The sequence below is a fragment of the Heptranchias perlo genome, chromosome 21 (assembly GCF_035084215.1).
Source record: "Heptranchias perlo isolate sHepPer1 chromosome 21, sHepPer1.hap1, whole genome shotgun sequence".
Classification (NCBI taxonomy): domain Eukaryota; kingdom Metazoa; phylum Chordata; class Chondrichthyes; order Hexanchiformes; family Hexanchidae; genus Heptranchias; species Heptranchias perlo.
Genome location: NC_090345.1, coordinates 46506957 through 46530364, shown reverse-complemented (window position 1 = coordinate 46530364; position 23408 = coordinate 46506957). Strand labels below are relative to the sequence as shown.

Below are 23408 nucleotides of genomic sequence, written 5' to 3'. Positions count from 1 at the left end.
ACGTAAAAGATCCCACGGCGCTATTTTGAAGAAGAGCAGGAGAGTTCTCCCCGGTGTCCTGGCCAATATTTATCACTCAACCAACATCACAAAAGCAGACTATCTGGTCATTATCACATTGCTGTTTGTAGGATCTTGCTGTGCACAAATTGACTGCCGCGTTTCCTACATTACAGCAGTGACTACACTTCAAAAATACTTAATTGGCTGTAAAGCGCATCAGGACGTCCTGAGGTCTTGAAAAGCGTTATATAAATGCAAGTCTTTCTTTTTCCTGTTACTCACCAGCATTACAGTGTGGGGGTATCTATGTGTTACACGATAGTGGCTGATTATGGAGTTATTTCAATGGTACTGAAGCTGCTGTTCTGATTTCTAAAGTCACTTGTGACTGGAATACCCTGTGATGTGCTAATGATGTATGCTCAATGCCTTCTGTTACTCGGTGCTGTTACAGGGGCAAGGAGAGGGAGATTTTATCTGCGCAGCTGCAGATGGGTTTTATAAAGAACAGGTTGACAATTTGCTTAAACATAGCACACAGTACAGTCGTTTGGAACGTGTCGGTTAGAATCTCGATGGGTGATGCACCATACTGCGGTTTGTAAATAGAGTTCAGGGGCACGATAAACAGAGGTAATCGCATAATTAACGAACTGTTTAGATGTAATTTGTTTAGCATTGGGGAGTGCTGGCTACTGTAGAGGCCGTTATACAGGAATTGAAGCCTTCATCTTAACTTCTTTCCCTAGCTGTCGCAGAGTTCACCACACAAGTGGATATTGCCCTGGAAAAGCTCAGTGTCCACTCCCCGCACCAGTTTGACGACAGTGAGTTTGTCGAGGCCTCGAAGAAGGTCTATGATGCAGTTCACGACATCCGATGCTCCGTTCTGATGATCAGGGTGAGTGTCTGTCAGTTCCTCGTTGTGTAGGATCTTTTCCTAAGGATGGTGTTTTTGTTTCTTTGCGACATTCTCTGACCGAGGACAGGAAGGTGAGTGATGACCAGTCTCTGCCAGTTCCCTTCTCCAACCTGCGAGCGGGAGTAGGGTCGTCAACTCTGGTTGGCTGTAATCCTGGAGGTTTCATCACATGACCTCCCGCCTCAAACCGCCCCTCCCCAGGCTCCTGGCATTGGTCCATCCTCCAGGCGTACTGCCTTCTCACGGCCAATTGGGAAGGGAACAAGACTCTTTGTTACCTAATTGGACTAATCTTGACCGTTAGTCAAACAGCCTTTTTTCCCCATCTCCAATATTTTTATAACTGAAATGAAAGTGTTCAAAGAAAATTAAAATAAACACAATTTTGTTCAATTGAGTAGACTAGGCCTGTATTCCTTAGAGTTTAGAAGAATGAGAGGTGATCTCGTTGAAACATACGAAATTCTTACAGGGCTCGACAGGGTAGATGCAGGGAGAATGTTTCCCCTGGCTGGGGAGTCTAGAACCAAGGGTCACAGTCTCAGAATAAGGGGTCGGCCATTTAGGACTGAGATGAGGAGAAATTTCTTCACAGAGGGTGGTGAATCTTTGGAACTCTCTACCCCAGAGGGCTGTGGAGGCTCAGTCATTGAGTACATTCAAAACAGAGATCGATAGGTTTCTAGATATTAAAGGCATCAAGGGATATGGGGATGGTGCAGGAAAATGGTGTTGAGGTAGAGGATCAGCCATGATCTTGTTGAATGGCGGAGCAGGCTCGAGGGGCCGGATGGCCTACTCCTGCTCCTATTATGTTCTTATGTTCAATGCCCCTACGATTTTTCTCCCGGGTTGCACGCAACAGTTCCTGGAGATTAATCTGAAATTTCTGGAGACTCCAGGACAATCTGGGAAGGTTGGCGACTCTAGCGAGGAGTGTGCGAGCTGAGTTGGTCAGAAGATTTTGGGGACATTTAGCAAGGGTCGTCATGGAGCCTTCCCTAATAATGTGTCACCAGAGTCTCATCCAACACACCGCTACGCAGCCAAATACCAATATGCCAGAAAGGCCTTGGCGTTCTCTCCACCAGGGAATGAAAAGGCACTAAACTACTGTGTTCACCCTCAATTAACTTTAAATATTAAGGAGTGAAGTAGAAACCTGGAATTCTCTCCCCCAAAAGGCTGTGGATGCTGGGGGACAGTTGGAGCTTTCAAGACTGGGATTGATAGATTTGTGTTAGGTAAGGGTATCACGGGATAGAGAGCTAAGGCGGGTTGGAGTTGAGGTACAGATCAGCCATGACCTAATTGAATGGCGGAGTAGGCTCAAAGGGCTGAATGGCCTACTCCTGTTCCAATGTTGCTAGATAATACTCACAGGGGAATAACGGTGTTGCATTTGGGATTGTGTTACATAGAAACATAGAAAATAGGAGCAAGAGTAGGCCATTCAGCCCTTCGGGCCTGCTCCCCCATTCAAAATTATCATGGCTGATCGTCTAACTCAGTATCCTGTTCCCACTTTTTCCCCATATCCCTTGATCCCTTTAGCATTAAGAAATATATCTATCTCCTTCTTGAATACACCTAATGACTTGGCCTCCACTGCCTTCTGTGGTAGAGAATTCCACAGGTTCACCACCCTCTGAGTGAAGAAATTTCTCCTCATCTCGGTTCTAAATGGCATACCCCGTATCCTGAGACTGTGACCCCTGGTTCTGGACTCCCCAGCCATCGGGAACATCCTCCCTGCATCTAGTCTGTCTAGTCCTGTTAGAATTTTATATGTTTCGATGAGATTACCTCTCATTCTTCTAAACTCTAGTGAATATAGGCCGAGTCAACCCAATCTCTCCTCATACGTCAGTCCTGCCATCCCAGGAATCAGTCTGGTAAACCTTTGTTGCACTCCCTCCATGGCAAGGACATCCTTCCTCAGATAAGGAGACCAAACCTGCACACAATACTCCAGAAGTGGTCTCACCAAGGCCCTGTTTAACTACAGTAATGATGTGGAGATGCCGGTGATGGACTGGGGTTGACAATTGTAAACAATTTTACAACACCAAGTTATAGTCCAGCAATTTTATTTTAAATTCACAAGCTTTCGGAGGCTACCTCCTTCCTCAGGTGAGGAAGGAGGTAGCCTCCGAAAGCTTGTGAATTTAAAATAAAATTGCTGGACTATAACTTGGTGTTGTAAAATTGTTTACAATTAACTACAGTAAGACATCCCTGCTCCTGTACTCAAATCCTCTTGCAATGAATGCCAACATACCATTCGCCTTCCTAACTGCTTGCTGCACCTGAATGCTCGCTTTCAGTGACTGGTGTACAAGGATACCCAGGTCTCGTTGCACCTCCCCTTTTCCCAATCTATCACCATTCAGATAATAATCTGCCTTTCTGTTTTTACAACCAAAGTGGATAACCTCACATTTATCCACGTTATACTGCATCTGCCATGTTCTTGCCCACTCATCCAACTTGTCTAAATCACATTGGAGCCTCTTTGCATCCTCCTCACAGCTCACATTCCACCCCAGCTTTGTCATCTGCAAACTTGGAAATGTTACGTTTAGTTCCCTCATCCAAATCATTGATATATATTGTGAATAACTGGGGCCCAAACACTGATCCCTGCGATACCCCACTAGTCACTGCCTGCCACCCGGAAAAAGACCCGTTTATTCCTACTCTCTGTTTCCTGTCTGTCAACCAATTCTCAATCCATGCCAGTATATTCCCCTCAATCCCATGTGCTTTAATTTTGCACACTAACCTCTTGTGTGTTGAATCATTGTTGTGTATGGAGAAGTTGTGACAGGCTTTATGGGTTAAAAAAGTGTCACTTAATTTATATAGAGGTGTCACTGGGTGGATGTGGGGGTGGGGAGGGGAGGGCACTTTAGTTAAGCTCTGGATGTGATCTCCCAGACACAAGCTATGGTGGGTCTTTGGTGATGGCCGTGAGTGACCATTTGGTATTCTGAACAATAAACCACTATTTGGAGCCTGTGCTATTTCTATTTAAACAAAAAAATACCATAAAGCAGCAACAAGAATGAGTTATCTTTAAGCAATGAATTAGGAACATAGGAATATTAGGAACAGGTTTAGGCCATTCAGTGTCTCATAATATCATAGGATCATAGTAGGTACAGCTTAGGAGGAGGCCATTCAGCCCATCATGCCCGTGCCGGCTCTTTGAGAGAACTATCCAATTAGTCCCATTCCCCTGCTCTTTCCCCATTGCTCTGTAAACTTTTTCCTGTCAAGTATTTATCCAATTCCCTTTTGAAAGTTATTATTGAATCTGCTTCCATCACCCTTTCAGGCAGTGCATTCCAGATCACAGCAACTCTCTGCTTAAAAAAAATCTCCTCGTGTCACCCCTGGCTGTTTTACCGATCACCTTAAATCTGTGTCCTCTGGTTACCGACCCTTCTGCCACTGGAAACAGTTTCTCCTTGTTTACTCTTTCAAAACCGTTCATGATTTTGAACACCTCTATCAAATCTCCCCTTAACCTTCACTGCTCTAAAGAGAACAATCCCAGCTTCTCCAGTCTCTCCACATAACTGAAGTCCCTCATCCCTGGTACCATTCTAGTAAATCTCTTCTGCACCCTCTCTAAGGCCTTCACATCCTTCCTAAAGTGTGGTGCCCAGAATTGAAATCAATACTCCAGCTGAGGCCTTACCAGTGTTTTATAAAGGTTGAGCATAACTTCCTTGCTTTTGGATTCCATGCCTCTATTAATAAAGCCCAGGATCCCATATGCCTTTTTAACAGCCTTCCCGTTATTTCATCAAAGAACTAAATCAAGTTAGTCAAACACGATTTTACTTCAACAAATCCGTGCTGACTTTCACATATCAGTCCAGACTTTTCCAAGTGCCAATTAATTTTGTCCCGGATTTATTGTCTCTAAAAGTTTCCTACCTCCTACGTTAAGCTGACTGGCCTGTAATTGCCGTGTTTATTCATCTCCCCTTTTTGAAACTTGTTCCATGATTCAATTAGATCATGGCTGATCCACATGTAGAATTATACAGCACAGAAGGAGGCCATTCAGCCCATCATACTAGTACCGGCTCCTTGATAAAGCTCACTCAACTCCATATCCCTTGATACCCTTACCTAACAAAAATCTATCGATCTCAGTCTTGAAAGCTCCTATTCTCCCAGCATCCACAGCCTTTTGGTAGATGGTTCCAGATTTCTACTACCCTTTGTGTGGAAAAAATGCTTCCTAATGGCCTACCCCTAATTTTAAGATTATGTCCACTTGTCCTTCATTCTCTCACCAGAGGAAATAGCTTCTCTGTATCTACTGAGTTCTATGATGACGTAACGGTTGATGAGGGTATGTTTTCTTTTATTCGTTCATGGGATTTGGGCGTCGCTGGCAAGGCCAGCATTTATTGCCCATCCCTAATTGCCCTTGAGAAGGTGGTGGTGAGCCGCCTTCTTGAACCGCTGCAGTCCGTGTGGTGAAGTTTCTCCCACAGTGCTGTTAGAAAGGGAGTTCCAGGATTTTGACCCAGCGACGATGAAGGAACGGCGATATATTTCCAAGTCGGGATGGTGTGTGACTTGGAGGAGAACGTGCAGGTGGTGTTGTTCCCATGTGCCTGCTGCCCTTGTCCTTCTAGGTGGTAGAGGTCGCGGGTTTGGGAGGTGCTGTCGAAGAAACCTTGGCGAGTTGCTGCAGTGCATCCTGTGGATGGTACACACTGTAGCCACAGTGCGCCGGTGGTGAAGGGAGTGAATGTTTAGGGTGGTGGATGGGGTGCCAATCAAGTGGGCTGCTTTATCCTGGATGGTGTCGAGCTTCTTGGTGTGGAGCTGCACTCATCCAGGCAAGTGGAGAGTATTCCATCACACTCCTACTTGTGCCTTGTAGATAGTGGAAAGGCTTTGGGGAGTCAGGAGGTGGGTGACTCGCCGCAGAATACCCAGCCTCTGATTTGCTCTTGTAGCCACAGTATTTATATGGCTGGTCCAGTTAAGTTTCTGGTCAATGGTGACCCCCAGGATGTTGATGGTGGGGGATTTGGCGATGGTAATGCCGTTGAATGTCAAGGGGAGATGGTTAGACTCTCTCTTGTTGGAGATGGTCATTGCCTGGCACTCACTGGTACAAATATTACTTGCCACTTATGAGCCCAAGCCTGGATGTTGTCCAGGTCTTGCTGCATGTGGGCACGGACTGCTTCATTATCTGAGGGGTTGCGAATGGAACTGAACACTGTGCAATCATCAGCGAACATCCCCATTTCTGTCCTTTTGATGGAGGGAAGGTCATTGATGAAGCAGCTGACGATGGTTGGGCCTAGGACACTGCCCTGAGGAACTCCTGCAGCAATGTTCTGGGGCTGAGATGATTGGCCTCCAAAAACCACAACCATTGGTGCGGTTTATGTTGTGTATCTGGACTTTCAAAAAGGCATTTGACCAAATACCAAATAATAGACTTGTCAGCAACATTGAAGCCCATGGGATTAAAGGGACAGCGGCAGCATGGATACAAAATTGGCTAAGGGACAGAAAGCAGAGAACTATTGCTTTTCAAACTGGAGGAAAGTATACAGTAGTGGTCCCCTAGGGGTCGATATTAGGACCACTGCTCTTTGTGATACATATTAATGACCTGGACTTGGGTATAGAGGGTATAATTCAAAGTTTGCAGATGACACAAAACTCAGAAATGTAGTAAATAGTGAGGAAGATAGTAACAGATTTCAAGGCGACATAGATAGACTGGGGAAATTTAATGCAGAGAAGTATGAAGTGATGCATTTTGGAAGGAAGAATGAGGAGAGGCAATATAAACTAAATGGTACAATTTTAAAGGGGGTGCAGGAACAGAGAGACCGGGGGGTTTACGTACGCAAATCTTTGAAGGTGGCAGGACAAGTTGATAAGGCTATTAAAAAAGCATATGGGATCTTTGGCTTTATAAATAGAGGCATAGAGTAAAAGTGCAAGGAAGTTATGCTAAACCTTTATAAATCACTGGTTAGGCCTCAGCTGGAGTATTGTGTCTAATTCTGGGCACCACAATTTAGGAAGGATGTCAAGGCCTTAGAGAGGGTGCAGAGGAGATTTACTAGAATGGTACCAGGGATGAGGGACTTCAGTTATGTGGAGAGATTAGAGAAGTTGGGATTGTTCTCTTTCGAGCAGAGAAGGTTAAGGGGAGATTTAATAGAGGTGTTCAAAATTTTGAGGGATTTTGATAAAATACAAAGGAACTGTCCCCGTTGGCAGGAGGGTCAGTAACCAGAGGACACAGATTTATGGTAATTGACAAAAGAACCAGAGGGGAGATGAGGAGACATCTTTTTACGCAGCGAGTTGTAATGATCTGGAATGCACTGCCTGAAAGGGCGGTGGAAGCAGATTCAATAGTAACTTTTAAAAGGGAATTAGATAAATACTTGATGGGAAAAAGTTTACAGAGCAATGGGGAAAGAGCAGGGGAATGGGACCAATTGGATGGCTCTTTCAAAGAGCCGGAACAGGCACAATGGGCCGAATGGCCTCCTTCTGTGCTGTATACCCAAACAAATCTTTTTTAACACTTTAAACACCTCGATCAGGTGAATTCTCAGGCTCCTACACTTAAGGCAATTGATTCTGCATGCAACGTATGGGAAGAGTGAGGAATTCCCATTAGGTTCTGACAGGGGAAAGCACATCAAAAGACTGGGACTATATTTTGTGGCAAATAACATCACAGAATTTGCTAAGGAACGTTCTATTCTATCCGCTGTTTGTCGGAATCAAACTTATAGTTCAAGAGGAAACTTAACTGCCCCAGTGAAATCAAGTGAAGAAAAAAACACTCGATGAACACGCAAATATAATGAACGAGCATCTCAGTCCAAAACCTCTCGTTATCACTCGACATTTTAAGTTCCGCCAAAGCAAACAGGAGGAGAATGGGTCTGTTAATTAGTTATTGGCTTCGTTGAGATTGTCATGCTAACAACCATTTCGGGACTATTTAAAGCAGCTCTTAGAGAGAGATTTGTTTGCAGGATCATTTCAAACGTAATTCAGAATTTTTATTTTTAGTGGAAGCTCATTTACTTTTTAAAAATCCACTGCCATCCAGTGTGAAGGTTGTGGATAAACAAGCAAATGAGTTCTGACAACAGATGGCAGCAAATAAAGGTGAGAACAGAATCCTGACACGAATGATTTCGTTGTGGGATCACAATGCTCATTCTTCTTTTGATAAAATGTTAAAAATGTTCCCAATTTAATGACATTCGAAACGTAACAGGATATGCTGCAGGAATGGTACTGGCTCAGAGGTCATGAGTTCAAATCCCAGACGGCAAGTAAAATCGAAAGGGCTATGTGAAAAGAGCAGTGGAGCGGGACTGTTTGAATGGCTATTTCAAAGAGCTGGCACAGGCACGATGGGCCAAACGGCCCCCTTCTGTGCTGCATGATTCTATCATTCTGTTCATTGTGTAAACCTGGTAATTTATGGTAATTAGAATGAAACATGCCATTTGTTGTAAAAACCCAACTGGTTCACCAATGCCCTTCAGCGATGAGAACCTGCCTCCTCTACCTGGTCTGTCCTACGTGTGGCTCGAGTCCCACACCACAGAGTTGACTCTTAATGCCCTCTGAAGTGGCCGAACAAGGGCAACGAGGAATGGACAACAAATAGTGCCCCGAATTATATTCTGAGGACATAATAAAAAAAATTAGATCCGTTGGGAATTTCTTCCGTGCCTTTCCCGCTTCACCGCTGTAACTCTGGAAGTTAGCGCAACGAAGCGGGAGAAATCCCCCCAGGAAATTCCTGGCGAAAGTCTTCCAACTTAAAGTGAAAAGGCAAAACTTACAGGAAATCCTGAGAAATGAGGATTCGGGTATCAAGAAGAGAAAAAGAGGAATGAAAAATTAAATAGAAAATCAGCAATAAGGGAAAAAACAACTACCATTAATTGAGAGGGTGGGAAGGGTCGGAGAGTGGAGGGATAATCTTGGGAGGGTGGGAAGGGTGGGACGGTGGAGGGGTAATGTTGGGAGGGTGGGAAGGGTCAGAGTGTGGAGGGGTAATGTTGGGAGGGTGGGAAGGGTCGGAGAGTGGAGGGGTAATGTTGGGAGGAGGGGAAGGGTGGGACGGTGCAGGGGTAATGTTGGGAGGGTGGGAAGGGTCGGAGTGTGGAGGGGTAATGTTGGGAGGGTGGGAAGGGTCGGAGTGTGGAGGGATAATCTTGGGAGGGTGGGACGGGTCGGAGTGTGGAGGGGTAATCTTGGGAGGGTGGGACGGGTCGGAGTGTGGAGGGGTAATGTTGGGAGGGTGGGACGGGTCGGACAGTGGAGGGGTAATGTTGGGAGGGTGGGAAGGGTCGGAGTGTGGAGGGGTAATGTTGGGAGGGTGGGAAGGGTGGGACGGTGCAGGGGTAATGTTGGGAGGGTGGGAAGGGTCGGACAGTGGAGGGGTAATGTTGGGAGGGTGGGACGGGTCGGAGTGTGGAGGGGTAATGTTGGGAGGGTGGGAAGGGTCGGACAGTGGAGGGGTAATGTTGGGAGGGTGGGACGGGTCGGAGTGTGGAGGGGTAATGTTGGGAGGGTGGGAAGGGTCGGACAGTGGAGGGGTAATGTTGGGAGGGTGGGACGGGTCGGAGTGTGGAGGGGTAATGTTGGGAGGAGGGGAAGGGTGGGACGGTGCAGGGGTAATGTTGGGAGGGTGGGAAGGGTCGGAGTGTGGAGGGGTAATGTTGGGAGGGTGGGACGGGTCGGAGTGTGGAGGGGTAATGTTGGGAGGGTGGGACGGGTCGGAGTGTGGAGGGGTAATGTTGGGAGGAGGGGAAGGGTGGGACGGTGCAGGGGTAATGTTGGGAGGGTGGGAAGGGTCGGAGTGTGGAGGGGTAATGTTGGGAGGGTGGGACGGGTCGGAGTGTGGAGGGGTAATGTTGGGAGGGTGGGAAGGGTCGGAGTGTGGAGGGGTAATGTTGGGTGGGTGGGAAGGGTCGGAGTGTGGAGGGGTAATGTTGGGAGGGTGGGAAGGGTCGGACAGTGGAGGGGTAATGTTGGGAGGGTGGGACGGGTCGGAGTGTGGAGGGGTAATGTTGGGAGGGTGGGAAGGGTCGGACAGTGGAGGGGTAATGTTGGGTGGGTGGGAAGGGTCGGACAGTGGAGGGGTAATGTTGGGAGGGTGGGAAGGGTCGGACAGTGGAGGGGTAATGTTGGGAGGGTGGGACGGGTCGGAGTGTGGAGGGGTAATGTTGGGAGGGTGGGACGGGTCGGAGTGTGGAGGGGTAATGTTGGGAGGGTGGGAAGGCTCGGAGAGTGGAGGGGTAATGTTGGGTGGGTGGGACGGGTCGGACAGTGGAGGGGTAATGTTGGGAGGGTGGGAAGGGTCGGAGAGTGGAGGGGTAATGTTGGGTGGGTGGGAAGGGTCGGAGAGTGGATGGGTAATGTTGGGTGGGTGGGACGGGTCGGACAGTGGAGGGGTAATGTTGGGAGGGTGGGAAGGGTCAGAGTGTGGAGGGGTAATGTTGGGAGAGTGGGAAGGGTCGGACAGTGGAGGGGTAATGTTGGGTGGGTGGGAAGGGTCAGAGTGTGGAGGGGTAATGTTGGGAGGGTGGGACGGGTCGGACAGTGGAGGGGTAATGTTGGGTGGGTGGGAAGGGTCGGACAGTGGAGGGGTAATGTTGGGTGGGTGGGAAGGGTCGGACAGTGGAGGGGTAATGTTGGGTGGGTGGGAAGGGTCAGAGTGTGGAGGGGTAATGTTGGGAGAGTGGGAAGGGTCGGACAGTGGAGGGGTAATGTTGGGTGAGTCCTCAGCTCACACGGGTAAAGACGAGACAGGTTTGAGGTGGAGCTCTCACCCTCTAGCTCCGATTCTTCCAACTGGTGCTCAGCATTAGCAAGGCTCACAAGTTTAGCGGTCGATAGTTACAGGGCATCAACTGGGAAAAAGGAGCGCTTGATATATATTCTCAAACCAATGAAAACAGAACCCACGTACTCCTGTCATTGAGGTAGAACCTATGGGGAGCACTAGATTAGGGTTAAGAGTTGGAGGACCAAAACTTGGCACTGAGGGCAAACACCCTAGTATGAAACCTGGGGCATCACACAATGACCCCAGAGGATGAGGGATGAAGACCCTAACAGCCAGAGGCCATGTGTGGTGAAGGTGGGCTGATGGTCAGGATCGAGTATGTGGTTTAACTCAACGACTAGTTTCCTTTTGTGGAGTGCTGCCCCTACAAGCACTGTTTCGGCATCAGCTGGAGGTCAGAGTACCTTGGTCTGTACACTGTAGAGCGGAGGAACATACTGCCTATAGTTTTGGTCGAGTCAACCCATCTGGGTCTTGGACATCTCGAGAGTGGGACAGAACTTTGACCCACATGGTAGATCGCTGAGGTTACGTTTTGTGAGGTCCTGCTCTCTGTGTGGTGACTCGCCAGAGGAGCAGATTGGAAAGGGCAGTGTGGCCAACTCCCAGTATTCCATTTATTAACTTAAATTATCGCAAGAGCCACAGTGCCGCAAGTCAGCTGTGCTGTCTCCCACATCAGATAATCCCATCCGCATTCCCGGCAAGCAAAGCTCTTGCAAAAGCTTGTAAAATTTCCCCTTCTGTTTATTTTTTTTAAGTAAGGTAGTGCAAACTGGGAGAAATAGTATCTCCCTATCTCTGTAACCTCCTCCAGCCCTTCAACCCACCAAGAACTCTGCGTCCCTCCAATTCTGGCCTCTTGTGCATCCCTCACTTCCTTCACCCCACTGTTGGCGGCTGTGCCTTCAGCTATCCAGGCCCTAAACTCTGGAATTCTCTCCCAAACCTCTTGACCTCTCCACATTTCTCTCCTCCTTTAAGAGGCTACTTAAAACCTACCTCTTCAACCAAGCTTTTGGTCACAAGTCCTAATGTCTCCTTCTTTGGCTCAGTGTCAATTTTTTGTCTGATTACACTCCTGTGAAGCGCTTTAGGACATTTTACTACGTTAAAGGCACTACATAAATGCAAGTTGTTGTTCTTTTAGGGACTAAGTATCTGGGTATCTGATTGTGGAAAATCCACTGGGCAGACACTAACCCTCTTGCACCTTTTATTCTTTCCATCAAACCAAAGATCATGGTGGTAAATCTGCCCCCATAGCACTCCTGATGCAGAGCTTCGCGTGGCGATATCGTCTATCGGGAATTTGGACACTCTCCCCCCCCCCTCCCATGATTGTCAGTCCATAATATATGGAAAATCGGAGGGGGATGCATACACTGATTGCTGATATGTGCTCCTGGGGGTGCCAAGGATCAAAATCAACCAATGGCAAAGTAAGCATTAAGGGGGTAATTTTCCAAGTGTTTGCTCCCAGTGAGGAGCCTTGCCCTGCTGGCCTGTATAACGGGAATTCGGGCATGCGCTACGATTCACAGATGGAGTTTAATGGGCAGCGTGTCAGGACCGCAGACTGAATACTTTACTGTGATCTACCAATGCCATTCCTCCTTTTCTAACCAGGAGAATCATTTGTTGTTCCTCGTTCCCACGCTCTCTTGCATTGGAAGAAGTTTGCCCATAGATTGGCGCAAATTAAACTTGACTTTTTTTTTGGTTGGTTATTTTCTGTCAGGGCAAAGGTCACTGTGTGGTGGCGGTTGGCTAAGATCATGAAGGAGCAGGGAATGTACTTGCTCATTCTTAATTCTCAAGGTAACGTGCTTAAAGAGGCCATAAGTTTTCAACAGTCAAAGCTGAGAGATTTTCAGGGTGAAGAATACCAATTCAGGAGTCTGAAGCTGTAAATAACTTGTGCTGAACCGAGCTTTCAGCCGCTGATGTGTCATGCCAGGGTCATCGCTGACTGTTGTCTGACATATGCCAGGAACAAAGTACTGAAGTCTGGTTCAAAGCTCCTCCCTCGACATATTCTCGAGCAGTCCCTTGGTTGTGGATGGTAGTTTATAACACTTCATAATCAGGTAGGAAGTGAGTTACAACACTAATGAAGGTTTCGCCCAAAGAAAAGTTTTAGTTTCAAATGAGTAAATTGCATAAAACAATTAATTGCCGTAATGTATGTATTGTTAGTCAAGAGTATTAAAGGTTACCGAGCCAAGGCAAGTAGATGGAGTTAAGATACAGATCAGCCATGATCTAATTGAATGGCAGATCAGGCTCGAGGGGCCGAACGGCCTACTCCTGTTTCTTTGTTGCTAATGGAGAACAGGAACCACATTCCCACCTGCATCCGTGTGACCAGCAACTCTAACCAATCGCTGGGATTCTCGGCTTCAGCACTCATAGCACATATCAGGAATACTACACCGCCGACCTGTGATTCTCCGACCATTAATGGACTGCCAGATTTTGTGCACCAAAGCAGAAAATCCTGGCCATTACATCAATCAAAGACAGTGAAATTAAAAACGTTTGCATTATGAAGGGGGGAAATCTCGTAGGACGGGACTTAGGCAACGTGCCTTGTATTGGCAGTGAGCCCATCGCAAATCCTGAGCATGGGGTTATTTAACTGATTGGGCTGGGCACCCACGCCAACATCTGACCCACGGTGCCAGTGTGATCTCGGAGAAGCACCCTGCCACTCCAGTAGGGGGGAGCTAGAGGTCACTAGGGCCAAAGATCGAATGGTGGCGTCTGGGCCCTATGGGGACCGATTGCCTGTTCCGACCCCATTTTAGACATTGAACAGAATCTGTGCCCACTCTCAGCAGATGGACGTCCTGTTGGCCCAATCAAGGGCACTGGTGGCGGAATTCCTGGGGCTCCCGGAAATGTAAGTTTTTGGGATTTGGCAGAGGGAATCTTGATGTGGATTATGTGCTAAGTGGGAATGTAGTTGAGGTATTGGGGAAGGAGAGAGATCTTGGGATTTTAGAGGACAGTTCACTGAAACCATCAGCACAACATTCCCAGGCTGATAACAAAGCAAACAAAAGGGGTATAACATATAAATCCAGAAAGTTCATTTTAAAACTGTATTTGGCCCTGGTGAGATCGCATCTGGAGTATTGTGTGCAGTTATGGTCTCCCTATTTCCAAAAGGATATTCAGATATTGAAGGGGGTCCAGAGAAAGGGCTGAACTGTTAATCCCAGGACTTAAAGGAATGACATATGACTTCCCTGGGTCTTTCCTCTCTCGAAAAGAGAAGACTGAGAGACGTGTTTAAAATTATGAAAGGTTTGGACAAATTGAATTCAAGTAAGCTTTTCTGCCGTGTACAGAATTTAAGCACAAAGGGTCATATTTACAAATTAAGGATAACAAAAGAAAATAGAAAACGCAGGAGGAACTTTTTTTTACTAAAAGGGTGGTCAGTGGGTAGAACAGATTACTGGTATAGGTGGTGGGACAAGAAACCTTAATGGGCTTCAAGAAAGAACGAGACAGGTTCTTGTCAACTAATGGGATTCAGAAATGCACCACGGGGTACTGGGGATAGGTGGGCTGGAGGGGCCGAAGGTCTTCTCCTGCCTGAAACTTTGCTAACTGTTACTGATGTTACAGCTTCAAAGAGCTGCTTGTTGCTCAACTCAGGGGGCGCCATATATCCATACTGGTGCAGATGGCCATCAAGATAATTAAAACGAGGTGACCTCGCCCTGACCCAGGATACTCTGATGGTCAGGAGAAGAGGTCAGCGGTGGAATGGCTCAGAAGATTTTCGGGCCCACCTTCTTTTCAGCAAGGATCAGTTGGTAGCGTCTCAGAGCAGAAACACTGGCAGTTTCTTCCACTCCTTATCAAGGGGCAGTGAGGCAAGTTTTGGCACACTTATTTCCACCCTGAGTGGGATCAGCTGACCCATCACAGAATGGTGATCGAATCTAGGACCTCCTCGCTCTGTCCGTCATACACCCCGTGATACAATGGACAAGGGATTTAACCATTAAGACATGTGGGAAGAATCACTTAGTACCTGATGGGGTTAGAATCCTATAAACAGTCTTAAATGGTTAAACGTACCATTGAAATGGGTAAAGGTACCGATTGCACACTCTTGGCCCAGAGCCTTGGCAGATGGAAAATCGTGGACTGCGTGCAGGCGATTTCCCAAAGTACGCTCCCGGCAGGCAGGGCTCCATACTGGAGCATGCAGTCGGAAAATGTACCCTGAAAATTTAAAATGACACAGGGCAATAATAATAGAGACTATGCCCTCCAACATATCGGCAGCATCTGTGACCATTTCCTCCTGGTACGGATGATGCCAGTGCTGTCTACAGCTCTGGACTATGTTAATGGCTACACTTGCGCAGTTGGTGTATTGTTAAACAGTACCACTTACTGCTATGCTGCAAAAAGGCTGAAAATTGCAAATGAGTGCTCTGGCATGCAGTGATTTAATTAGCACTAAGTTCTGCCAGTGTTAATTGTGCTTTTAAATGAGATAGCAATGCTTCTAAAATGGCAGGCCTACTGAGACTAGGGATGAGTCGGAACCATTTCAAACGCAAGGGGTTAAACCTGAGCAACCTGCCTGAAAGCAGGCAGGAAGGGCTGTCTTCGGGACCTTACACCTACCTCGTACCAGCAACAGAACACAGCCTGTCCCACACAACACGCGGCAAGACTGCCAAAGTAATTTAATCTGCCCTCTGCGATGCCCAGAGATGTCATTGAGGCTGTCTTGGTTTTCTATTGCCATTTGCTTGTGGGATCTCTGGGATTTAACTGTGCTATGCAACATCTGGCTTCATTTTCCAGATGCCATCAATGCATCCACAGTGCTGGCTCCCCTCAGGCATCGGTAACCTGACACAAAGCAATGTTGACTTTGATCCGTACGTGTCAGTAAAATGGCCTAATGTTTCTCCGTGTCATAGACTAGTTTTTTAAAACCTCTCGGGCGTACACAGCTACCAAGTGACTGAACACAGCTCTAATGTATTTTTAAAGGCTGCTTAAGTAAAGCTAACTCCTGTGTTGTGTAAACAGTACCACTCACTGCTGTGTAATTCATACAGTGTTGCGGTAGTTTTTATTTTATTTTTTGATGTCGCCCATTCATTTCCATGCAGATGTTTGACTGCTCAGGGAACTTAATGCTTGCCTTGATGAGACACGCTTTGCTGCAAACACGACCCTGATCCCTCAAATCTGGGAAAATCCTTTTTTTCACAAACTTTGACTTTTAAATGTTTTCATGTCGTCTTTGGGCTCAGTTGATAACAGTTTGTCTGAAGAGTCAGCACACGGAATCAAATCAGTTTTCAGTACAGACCCTTAAATGTTGTCGAAAGGCATGGGTCTGTAATGACTCTTGCCACTTACTGCATCCCATGATTGATAGAACACAACCCTTGCACACTTATGGCATGAAGGTCTTTAAAGTAAGCTGCGTATAGTGACACCACTATTCCTGGGTCAGACTGGAGATGATTGGGTAACTCCCCCGTCAATCACGCCTGGAAACCGCACTGCTGTAGGTGACTGGGATTGATATTACGCACATAATTTGTATTATGTAACTATCCTCCACTCACCGCAGGTTGCTGGAGGAATAATCCTACTTTTATTGGGAGACTTTGCCGTAGTTTTGGTTATAGAAACATAGAAAATAGGAGCAGGATTAGGCCATTCGGCCCTTCGAGCCTGCTCTGCCATTCAATGTGATCATGGCTGATCCTCTATCTCAATACCAAATTCCCGCTCTCTCCCCATACCCCTTGATACCTTTTGTGTCTAGAAATCTATCTAGCTCCTTCTTAAATAGTGATGTGGCCTCCACAGCCTTCTGTGGTAGAGAATTCCACAGGTTCACCATCCTCTGAGTGAAGAAATTTCTCCTCATCTCAGTCCTAAATGCCCTACCCGGTCGGTATCCTGAGACTGTGACCCCTCGTTCTGGACACCCCCCAGCCAGGGGAAACATCCTCCCTGCATCCAGTCTGTCTAACCCTGTCAGAATTTTATGTTTCAATGAGATCCCCTCTCATTCTTCTAAACTCGAGTCGACCCAATCTCTCCTCATACGACAATCCTGCCATCCTAGAAATCAGTCTGGTGAACCTTTGCTGCACTCCCTCTATGGCAAGTATATCCTTTCTTAGGTAAGGAGACCAAAACTGCACACAATACTCCAGATGTGGTCTCACCAAGGCCCTGTATAACTGCAGTAAGACATCCTTGCTCCTGTACTCAAATCTTCTTGTAATGGAGGCCAACATACCATTTGCCTTCCTAACTGCTTGCTGCACCTGCATGTTTACTTTCAGTGACTGGTGTACAAGCACACCCAGGTCCCTTTGTACATCAACATTTCCCAATCTATCACCTTTTAAATAATATTCTACCTTTCTATTTTTCCTTCCGAAGTGGATCACTTCACATTTATCCACATTATACTGCATCTGCCATGTATTTGCCCACTCACTCAACTTGTCTAAATCGCCTTGAAGCCTCTTTGCATCCTCCTCACAACTCACGATCCCACCTAGCTTTGTGTCGTCAGCAAACTTGGAAATATTACATTTGGTTCCCTCATCCAAATCGTTGATATATATTGTGAATAGCTGGGGCCCAAGCACTGATCCCTGCGGTACCCCACTAGTCTCTGCCTGCCACCCCAAAAAGACCCATTTATTCCGGCTCTCTGTTTCCTGCTGTTAACCAATTTTCAATCCATGCCAGTATATTACCCCCAATCCCATGTGCTTTAATTTTGCACACTAACCTCTTATGTGGGACTTCAACAAAGGCCTTCTGAAAATCCAAATAAACCACATCCACTAGTTCTCCCTTATTTATTCTACCAGTTACATCCTCAGAAAACTCCAGTAGGTTTGTCAAACGCGATTTCCCTTTCATAAATCCATGTTGATTTTGTCTAATCCCGTTGATATTTTCTAAGTGCCCTGTTATCACATCCTTTATAATAGACTCTAGCATTTTCCCTACAACTGATGTTAGGCTAACCAGTTTGTAGTTCTCTGTTTTCTCTCCCTCCTTTTTTAAACAGTGGGGTAACATTTGCCACCCCCCAATCTGCAGGAACTGTTCCATAATCTATAGAATTTTGGAAGATGACAACCAATGCATCCATTATTTCCACAGCTACCTCTTTTAGTACTCTGGGATGCAGATTATCAGGCCCTGGGGATTTATCGGCTTTCAGTCCATTCATTTCTCCAGCAATATTTTTTTACTAATGCTAATTTCCTTCAATTCCTCCTTCTCACTAGACCTTTGGTTCCCTAGCATTTCTGGGAAGTTATGAGTTCTGTTTGCTGTAGTTTGTAGAGACTCTGTTTGCTGAGTAAATAGACTGTTTGCTGTAATGCGCTGTCTAATTAGACTCTGTTTGCTGTTTGCTGAGTAAATAGATTATGTTTGCTGTGAAATAGACTGTTGGCTGTAAGTCCTACCATAAGTCCCATCCCACCTCCAAATCATTGGCTGACACGGTGGTGTCAATACTCACTTCGTATAAGGTAAAGTAACTCTGAGGCTCCTGAAGTAACTCCCTCTGATTTTCATCCCCCCCCCACACCCCCACCCCATCTCTCTCCGGGAGGGGAGCAGCCTGACCTTTGCCTGACTGCCTTACTCGTTGTGGCAGAGATACACATGTAGCAATGGAAAGGCTCACCCCTCTGTAGCCAGCTGAAGTGGAGTTACCTTCACAGTTGTGTGGAACTGCTCAGTGTGTGGGTCATTCCTGAGCCGAGGAGTGCTGAACATCTTAGTCTTATCAAAAATGCCTTTTTATTATGAGGCCTATTGTCATTTTCATGGCTGATATTATCATTTATTGATCTGGTCATTTATTGATCTAGTCATTTATTTAATTGCTGTTTATGGCAGCTTGCTGTGCACAAATTGGCTGCCGCGTTTCCTACATTACAACAGTGACTATATTTCAAAAGTATTTCATTGGTTGTAAAACACTTTGGGTCGTCCGGAGGCCGTGAAAGATGCTATATAAATGCAAGTTCTTTCTTTTTCATTTATTCCAAATGGACAAGACATAAAATTCAGCCCAAACATCTACTGAAATTTTCAAATGTTAAACCTTGCTGATCTTTAAAGTGACTTCTCAAGTTTGGAGTCAAGTTGGTTAGAACTTAGAGCAGAAGTCTATGTAGACAGTTGGATGAAACCACAATTTCTGATTGATGGGAGTGTTTCTGCCACCATGAAACGGGTGTGCTGGGACCAGGATCTTCAAGTCTCTAGTCTCCATTCCCACATGGAAAATTCCAGGAGGCCTTCACAGCTGGCCTTATGTGTGGGAGCTCCAGTCTGCAAGCATCCTCCATGCAAATAAAGACCTATAAGTTAAATTTCCCAACATTCAGGTGAACGCCCATCCAACATTACTTGTACCTGTTGCCTGTGGGCATTAAAAGTAAGTTGTACGCAGAAGGCAGCTGTTAAAGGGACAGGGACATTTTCTGGCAATTCAATTTTTCAAAATGACAGAGTTTGCTCTTAAAGCACTCTCAAAGAGAAAAAAGATGAAAGAGCTGCCAAGGACATCAGCTGACACCAGACCCACACTTACGCAGCTGTAAGACTCCAGCCATATCTATACACCCTGTCACACCTACCTGGCAATGGGCGAGGGCAACTACATTCACAGGCAGCAGGTTAGCACGGAGGCAGTTGCAGAGCTGTGCTGTCTGCTGGGGGGACATATGCGGACAACCTCTGCCGCAAGGATGGCACTGCCATGGCAGTTAAGGTCAACACTGCCAGCAACTGCAGCGCCTCTGTCTCTTTCTAGGATACCCTCGGGTTCACGTGCAATCTCAGCCAATGTGCTTCCCGGACATATGACAACCAAGTGTCTGGTGCATTGTTCAGTAGGCACAGCACTGAATACCAAAGGAGCATGGCACAGCTGCCCAATTTCACCGCAATGCAGATTCCTCAAAATCCAAGGGTGCCCATGTTTCTATGTGGGGCGTTGGACACGATGCCATGGCCTACTTGACCAGAAAGGGCTTCCGCTCCATCAGTGTGCAGCTGATCAAAGATGGTGAACACTACACCATGTAGAGTATGGCTCTCCACGGACGGACGTCACACTGCATTCAGTCTGAGGCAATCATCGCCGCCAGGCTTACTCGAAGGTGAAGGCAGACTGAAAGGAAGGATCCTCAGAGACCAAGGCTACCCACTTCACCCCTGTCTAATGGTGCCGTTATAGCCACCCTGGACAGAAGCAGAGCACAGGTACAATAATACATTATCAACCATATCACTGGCATCTTCATGCAGCCCGTTCGGTGTCCCAACAGATCTGGACCTGCCTTACAGTGCAGCTCAATGATATCTCCAAGATCATCAGCGTCCATTGCAAGCTACCCAGTTTTCTATACAAACAGAAATACCATGGCAGAGCAGGAGCCAGTCACCCTACAACCAAGGCCATAGCACAGTGCCGACACTGACCAAGGCCGTAGGACAGTGCCGACACTGACCAAGGCCGTAGGATAATGCAGACACTGACCAAGGCCGTAGGACAGTGCCGATACTGACCAAGGCCGTAGGATAGTGCAGACACTGACCAAGGCCGTAGGACAGTGCCGACACTGACCAAGGCCGTAGGACAGTGCCGATACTGACCAAGGCCGTAGGATAGTGCAGACACTGACCAAGGCCGTAGGACAGTGCAGACACTGACCAAGGCCGTAGGACAGTGCAGACACTGACCAAGGCCGTAGGATAGTGCCGACACTGACCAAGGCTGTAGGACAGTGCAGACACTGACCAAGGCCGTAGGACAGTGCCGACAATGACCAAGGCCGTAGGACAGTGCAGACACTGACCAAGGCCGTAGGACAGTGCCGATACTGACCAAGGCCGTAGGACAGTGCCGACACTGACCAAGGCCGTAGGACAGTGCCGATACTGACCAAGGCCGTAGGACAGTGCCGACAATGACCATGGCCGTAGGATAGTGCCGATACTGACCAAGGCCGTAGGACAGTGCCGATACTGACCAAGGCCGTAGCACAGTGCTGACACTGACCAAGGCCGTAGGACAGTCCAGACACTGACCAAGGCCGTAGGACAGTCCAGACACTGACCAAGGCCGTAGGACAGTCCAGACACTGACCAAGGCCGTAGGACAGTGCCGATACTGACCAAGGCCGTAGCACAGTGCTGACACTGACCAAGGCCGTAGGACAGTCCAGACACTGACCAAGGCCGTAGGACAGTGTCGACACTGACCAAGGCCGTAGGACAGTGTCGACACTGACCAAGGCCGTAGCACAGTGCCGACACTGACCAAGGCCGTAGGACAGTGTCGACACTGACCAAGGCCGTAGGACAGTGCTGACACTGACCAAGGCCGTAGGACAGTCCAGACACTGACCAAGGCCGTAGGACAGTGCCGACACTGACCAAGGCCGTAGCACAGTGCCGACACTGACCAAGGCCGTAGGACAGTGCCGACACTGACCAAGGCCGTAGCACAGTGCCGACACTGACCAAGGCCGTAGGACAGTGCCGACACTGACCAAGGCCGTAGCACAGTGCCGACACTGACCAAGGCCGTAGGACAGTGCCGACACTGACCAAGGCCGTAGCACAGTGCCGACACTGACCAAGGCCGTAGCACAGTGCAGACACTGACCAAGGCCGTAGGACAGTGCCGACACTGACCAAGGCCGTAGGACAGTGCCGACACTGACCAAGGCCGTAGGACAGTGCCGACACTGACCAAGGCCGTAGGACAGTGCCGACACTGACCAAGGCCGTAGGACAGTGCCGACACTGACCAAGGCCGTAGGACAGTGCCGACACTGACCAAGGCCGTAGGACAGTACCGACACTGACCAAGGCCGTAGGAGTGTGCAGACACTGACCAAGGCCGTAGCACAGTACCGACACTGACCAAGGCCCGACTGACCAAGAGTCTTTCGCTTCTGGACACACCTGTGCTGTCAGAAAAATGAGTGCACTGCACACTCATCCAATTAACCTTCAACTGAGGGCCTGAGCCACCTCTTCAACTCCCCCTCCTGTGCACATGTAGGCAATTACCATCACCAGCACCGTTGTCTGCATGAGCTTGAGCACAGAGGTTGGGAAAGACAGAGAGTGAACCCCTAACGGAGTGAAGCGCTAACAGGGTGTGGATATTCAACTGGGAGTTTGGTGAGTGTGGGAATTAGGTGCAGAGGGGGAAGGAGGTGCTGAGTGATTTAAACCAAAGAACTATAGAGTAAGACTGAGCGGAGGATAGAAGGAACCAGGCGAGGAATCAACAATCAAGAAAAAGTCGAACAGTGACGCCATAAGACAAGGAGGAGCGCTGAGGGTAAGCTGGTAAGTATTTAGTTCATTGGTTAGTGTTTTTTAGTGGTTGATTTGTGTTTTTGCATCAGATAAACAGTAAAATGCCTTAAAGCTAAACAAACAGTTTAAATAACTGTTAGCTAACACAGCAGGACAGCTGGGGCCCGTTACATGCAAATCCTGTGCCGTGTGGGAACTCCAGAACACTTTGTGTGTCCTGGAAAACCACATGTGCAGGAAGTGCCACCAACTGCTCGAGCTCGAGCTCAGAGTTTCTGAGTGTGAGGGGAGGCTGGCGTCACTACAGTGCACACGGGAATCTGAGAGTTTCATGGATAGCACGTTTCAGGAGGTGGTCACCCCGCAGTTACAGAGAGTTCAGGAGGAGAGGGAATGGGTGACCACCAGGCAGACTAGAAGGAACAGGCAGGCAGTGCAGGAATCCCCTGGGAGTGTGGGACTCACAAACCGGTATTCAGTGAATACCAGTGAAGGTGTTGACACCTCGGGGGAGTGCAGTCAGGAGTAAATCCACGGCACCATGGGAGACACGGCTGTACAGGGGGGCAAAATAAATGCAGGTGTTATAGGGAATTCGATAGTCGGGGGATAGACAGGCATTTCTGCAACCGCAGACGTGACTCCTGCAAGTTATGTTGCCTGCTTGGTGCCAGGGTAAAGAACATCACTGAGAGGGTGCAAAACATTAGAGGGGGGAAGAGGAACAGCCAGAGGTCGTGGTCCACGAGAGGACCAATGAAATAGGAAGGAAAAGGGTCGAGGTCCTGCAGACAGAGTTTCAGGAACTAGGGAGGAAGTTAAAAAGCAGAACCTCATAGGTCGTAATCTCTGGATTACTCCCAGTGCCACGAGTTAGTGAGTATAGGAATAGTGGGATAAGACAGGTTAATGTGTGGCTGGAGAAATGGTGCAGGAGGGAGGACTTCAGATTCCTGGAGGATTGGGACCAGTTCTGGGGCAGGAGGGATCTGTTCAAGATGGACGGGTTGCACCTGAACAGAGCTGGGACCAATGATCTCGTGGGGAGGTTAACTGGTGCAGTGGGGGAGCGTTTAAAATAATTTGGCAGGGGCTGGGCCAGGATGAAACATTAGAGAGGAGAAACAAGGTGCACAGAGAACTGAGAGGGACAAGTAGCACTAGAGTAAAGAATAGTTCAGAAATAGGAGGGATCAGACAGGGGGCGAA

At 47.7% G+C, this 23408-nt stretch overlaps 1 protein-coding gene across 1 annotated transcript in view; it reads left to right on the top strand.

The window, feature by feature from the left end:
* Positions 1–23408, top strand: part of LOC137340214 (catenin alpha-3-like) — a 1497032-nt gene that overhangs the window by 1261113 nt on the left and 212511 nt on the right. The window contains exon 13 of the mRNA XM_068002618.1: positions 753–904. Within this exon, the coding sequence (XP_067858719.1) occupies positions 753–904 (152 nt within the window). The remainder of the gene's footprint in view (positions 1–752; positions 905–23408) is intronic.